At 43.2% G+C, this 3,606-nt stretch overlaps 1 protein-coding gene across 1 annotated transcript; it reads right to left on the bottom strand.

Moving 5' to 3' along the window:
• Positions 1–225: 225 nt before the first annotated feature.
• LOC122001384 (probable LRR receptor-like serine/threonine-protein kinase At1g14390) lies at positions 226–3,606 on the bottom strand. The gene is made up of 7 exons (XM_042556098.1): positions 2,046–3,606; positions 1,822–1,955; positions 1,492–1,735; positions 1,184–1,392; positions 1,052–1,104; positions 785–905; positions 226–649 (listed from the first exon to the last, which is right to left on the bottom strand). Exons 1-7 carry the CDS (start codon positions 3,250–3,252, stop codon positions 416–418), a joined length of 2,202 nt encoding a protein of 733 aa, XP_042412032.1. The 5' UTR covers positions 3,253–3,606; the 3' UTR covers positions 226–415.

Below are 3,606 nucleotides of genomic sequence, written 5' to 3'. Positions count from 1 at the left end.
ACGTCCTCTTGATTATTGATTTCCTGACCTTATCGGACTCTTCCTTTACGCACCATATCACTGACATTTTTATATGCATAACGTACATATTTTATAAATTTCTGAACATAGATTTTAAAATATATCAGATTTAGATATGGCTAAACCTATTTGAAGCTTATTTATAACAAATTGATTAGTTAAATCTACATTTTGTTATTCGTTAATTGGCCATTCCTTAACTGCTTGAGGTGGTCAACTGAGCAAAGATTTATTTCAGGGAGCAGCTATTTGCATTAAACAAAATTATTTCAGGCACTCTCGTACTCCATTAACTGGAATGGCACCACAAGATACAAATGCAAATCTACCAAATGAGCAGAGGAGTCAAAATATCAATAATGTGGAGACACGACGTACGATTCGAGATTAAGAACTACCCTTGGATGCTGAGATTCTCGCTGCTGGCCCAGCCATCCTGAATCTGCGACGCATACTGCAGATTCCAGAGGACATCATCGATCGACGGCAGCTGGTTTAGATCTTCTGAAACGCATTTAAGGGATATTTCAATGACGGTTCTTATGGAGTCAAGAGCAAAGGTGCCTCGAATTGTTGGGTCTACAATTTCTTTCACATAAAGTGGGCTATCTGTTGAGTCTTTGTGCAGCTGCAAATAACAAATCAATATTTAGGCGATCATGTTTAAAAAACAAAAATAGAGCTGTAGCATTTCATATCTAATATGTTAGTTGGGTTTGGAAGAATTGTGATATTATATTTAGAGCAAAGAAATATTATATACCTTAGATCTTATAGTATCCACCTCAATCTTGGTTTCATTTGGTTTCCCTGTGATAACTTCAAGAAGAATGCACCCCAATTGATATATGTCCTGCCTTTCAGGATTTGCCACACTGTGAATCCTGCAAGCTCGCAAACGAAAAAAAAAAATAATGAAATGATTAATTAGCTAAGATGGCATCGTGGTATTATTAAACTTTTATTGGCTAAAACATTTTATTCGAGTGAAGTAACAGAGGAAACTTAGTTCTCATGACAGGTTGGTTACCTTCCCATTTCTGATCTGTTGTCAACTGAAACAAAAGGCCTTTCGTTTCCAATCTGTAAATAGAGACCAAGTCAATTAGGTTAATGATTTCTGCAAGCTAGGCCATGCTGCTCCTATTTGCCAATGCCATACCTTGCTATTCTTATTCTTCGACAAAATAGGGAGACTGTAGTTGTTTATTTTAGCTGTGAGAGTTTTATCCAACAATATGTTATTCATGTGAAGATTATTTCCAAATATACCAGGAACCGTAACAGTATGCAAGAATTGGATTCCCCTTGCAATCCCAGAAATTGCTGCTAATCGTTGTGGCCATTTCAGCATCTCACGCTTTCGCCATTCTGTGAACAAAGCACTATGAAATGTTATGTTATTGTGTGGGCTGATCTGGAAAACATGCATAGTAAGCAAAAAGTGTAGCATGTTTGTGATTCTTTTACCAGTGAGATGACTTCTCAGTGTACCATTGGTAACTCGTTCAGAAACAAAATAGATGATCGTAGTGTTGTTAGCATCATCCTGGCTGCTAACGATGCAATGACCAAGAATGTTCGCTAGATGTCGGTGCCTGATCTTCGAGATGAGATCTAAATATTGAGGTAGATTCTGTAGTGAGAACTTTGGGTTCAATTTCATACGATTGACGATAACCATGGATCCATCCCCAAGCAAGCCTTTGTAAAACTGAGCAGTTGCATCATGCATGGGCATTTCAAATTGCATAAAACGATACCATGCTTTCACTAAGAATATGATCAATTAATGTATACCTGTCCTCTTGAACTGTTCTCGGTCTGATTGGATGGATGAAATCTATTAGTTGCTTCTTCCAGTTCGTTTATACTAAACACCCGATAAGGTGTTAGGCCAAGAGTTTCTATCCTTGTTGCTTCAGATATGTGCCCTTCACCCCAAAAAAAACTCATAATTAAAGAACTAGTCAAAACAGATTTTATATTGGGATAAAGATATAATTGTGTTCATGTTTTCTTACTTGTGCCAATTGGAGTTCTTTTGGTGCTGCTGTCAGCATCTGAAGAATTTGAGGCCGTTGGTTTATGCAGGATTACTGCTCTCGATCTCCTAAACACGACAAAGATCAACAACCCCATCAACGCTGCTCCGACGATGATTCCGCTGGTAATGCCAAATATAGCATTTACATAGCTCCTTGATCCGCTGATCTTGTTGGTCGGAGGCACAACTGCTGCTAATGCTGCGCTGTCGCAGTACTCAACTCGATGCTGGTACCGCAGATCGCCTGCATTCAAGCAGTTCCCTGAGCTCAGCACAACTCTGCTTGAAGAATTGAAGAGCATGCACCGGGGCAGTCCTCCTAACAAGCGATTGTTCGCGATGTTGATGAATCCGAGTGAGGTGCTGCAAGAAACATAACCTGGAATTTGTCCTGCTATTGCGTTGTTGGACAAATCCAAGAAGTGTATCGATGGAAGAGAAAACAGTGATGGTGGTATCCATCCGGAAAACTGATTAGAGGACAAATCCAGTTTCCTTAGCCGATCAAAGGCTCTGAAATTTCCCACGATTGTTCCGCGAAAGACGTTGTTTCTGAGAATCAGAGTGACTAGGCCATTGCTGAGTGAAGGGAACTCAGGGCCGAGGCGGTTCCCGGAGACGTCCAATTCTTGGAGAGTTACGAGGGCTTTGAGGTCAGGAAGGGATCCGTTGAAGGAATTTCCCGCCAAGACTAGATTTTGTAGGGTCGACATGGAGGAAATCTCCATTGGTATCTCTCCGGCGAAGTAGTTGGAGCTCAAGTTGAGAACTTTAAGCGAGGGGAAGCGATGCACCTTGCCGGGGAGCCGCCCCCACAAGCCGAGAGCCACGAGAGAGAGGGTGGTCAGGTTGGGGAACCGTGTCAGAGTGGTGAAGAGGGAGGCGGAGGAGAATGCCGGGGACAGGGCCTTGGCACGGCGATCGCCGACGATGACGAGCTCAACGATGCAGTTACCGGAGCAAAGGATGGAGAGGGTGGGGGAGGGAAGCAGGGAGCAGAAGTCGGTGTCGCGTGACCAGCCGGCGAGGGCGGCCGGGTACTCGAGGAGACGAGGCAGCCTGAGTAGTGTCCTTGATTGGGAATTCGGCAGCTGTTGGGCATTGAAAGAGAGGAAGCGGAAGAGCAGTAGGAGGAAGCCGAGTGTAGCGGAGTAAGAAATCCTGGGGAGAGATAGATATGCCATTTTTGGCGTTGATTAACTTGCAGCTCGCGGACTGGATTTTCTCAGCGTTTATTCTTCAGATTTGAATGCCATGAGCTGCCCAGCAGAACTCCGACATCTACCTCCGCGTACACTGGAGTGGACTCTTCTGCACGCTGCCGTAGTGTCGACTGTCGCAGGGATATAACGAGATTATGCATATAAAAGAGGTTTTAATCGGGGAAAAACTAAAACCCAGTCAAGATATCGAGTATCGAATGCAAAATTCCATGAGTGATGAATGATGATCCTTATCGGAGGGATCGTGAGTAGACAACTGACGATCGTAATTGCTGACCTGTCTTCTCATCGTGCTTTTCTAACACTAGTGACGAC

The sequence above is a fragment of the Zingiber officinale genome, chromosome 7A (genome assembly GCF_018446385.1).
Source record: "Zingiber officinale cultivar Zhangliang chromosome 7A, Zo_v1.1, whole genome shotgun sequence".
NCBI classification, from domain to species: domain Eukaryota; kingdom Viridiplantae; phylum Streptophyta; class Magnoliopsida; order Zingiberales; family Zingiberaceae; genus Zingiber; species Zingiber officinale.
Note: the sequence above shows the minus strand (reverse complement) of the source record. Positions and strands in the feature narration are given on the sequence as shown.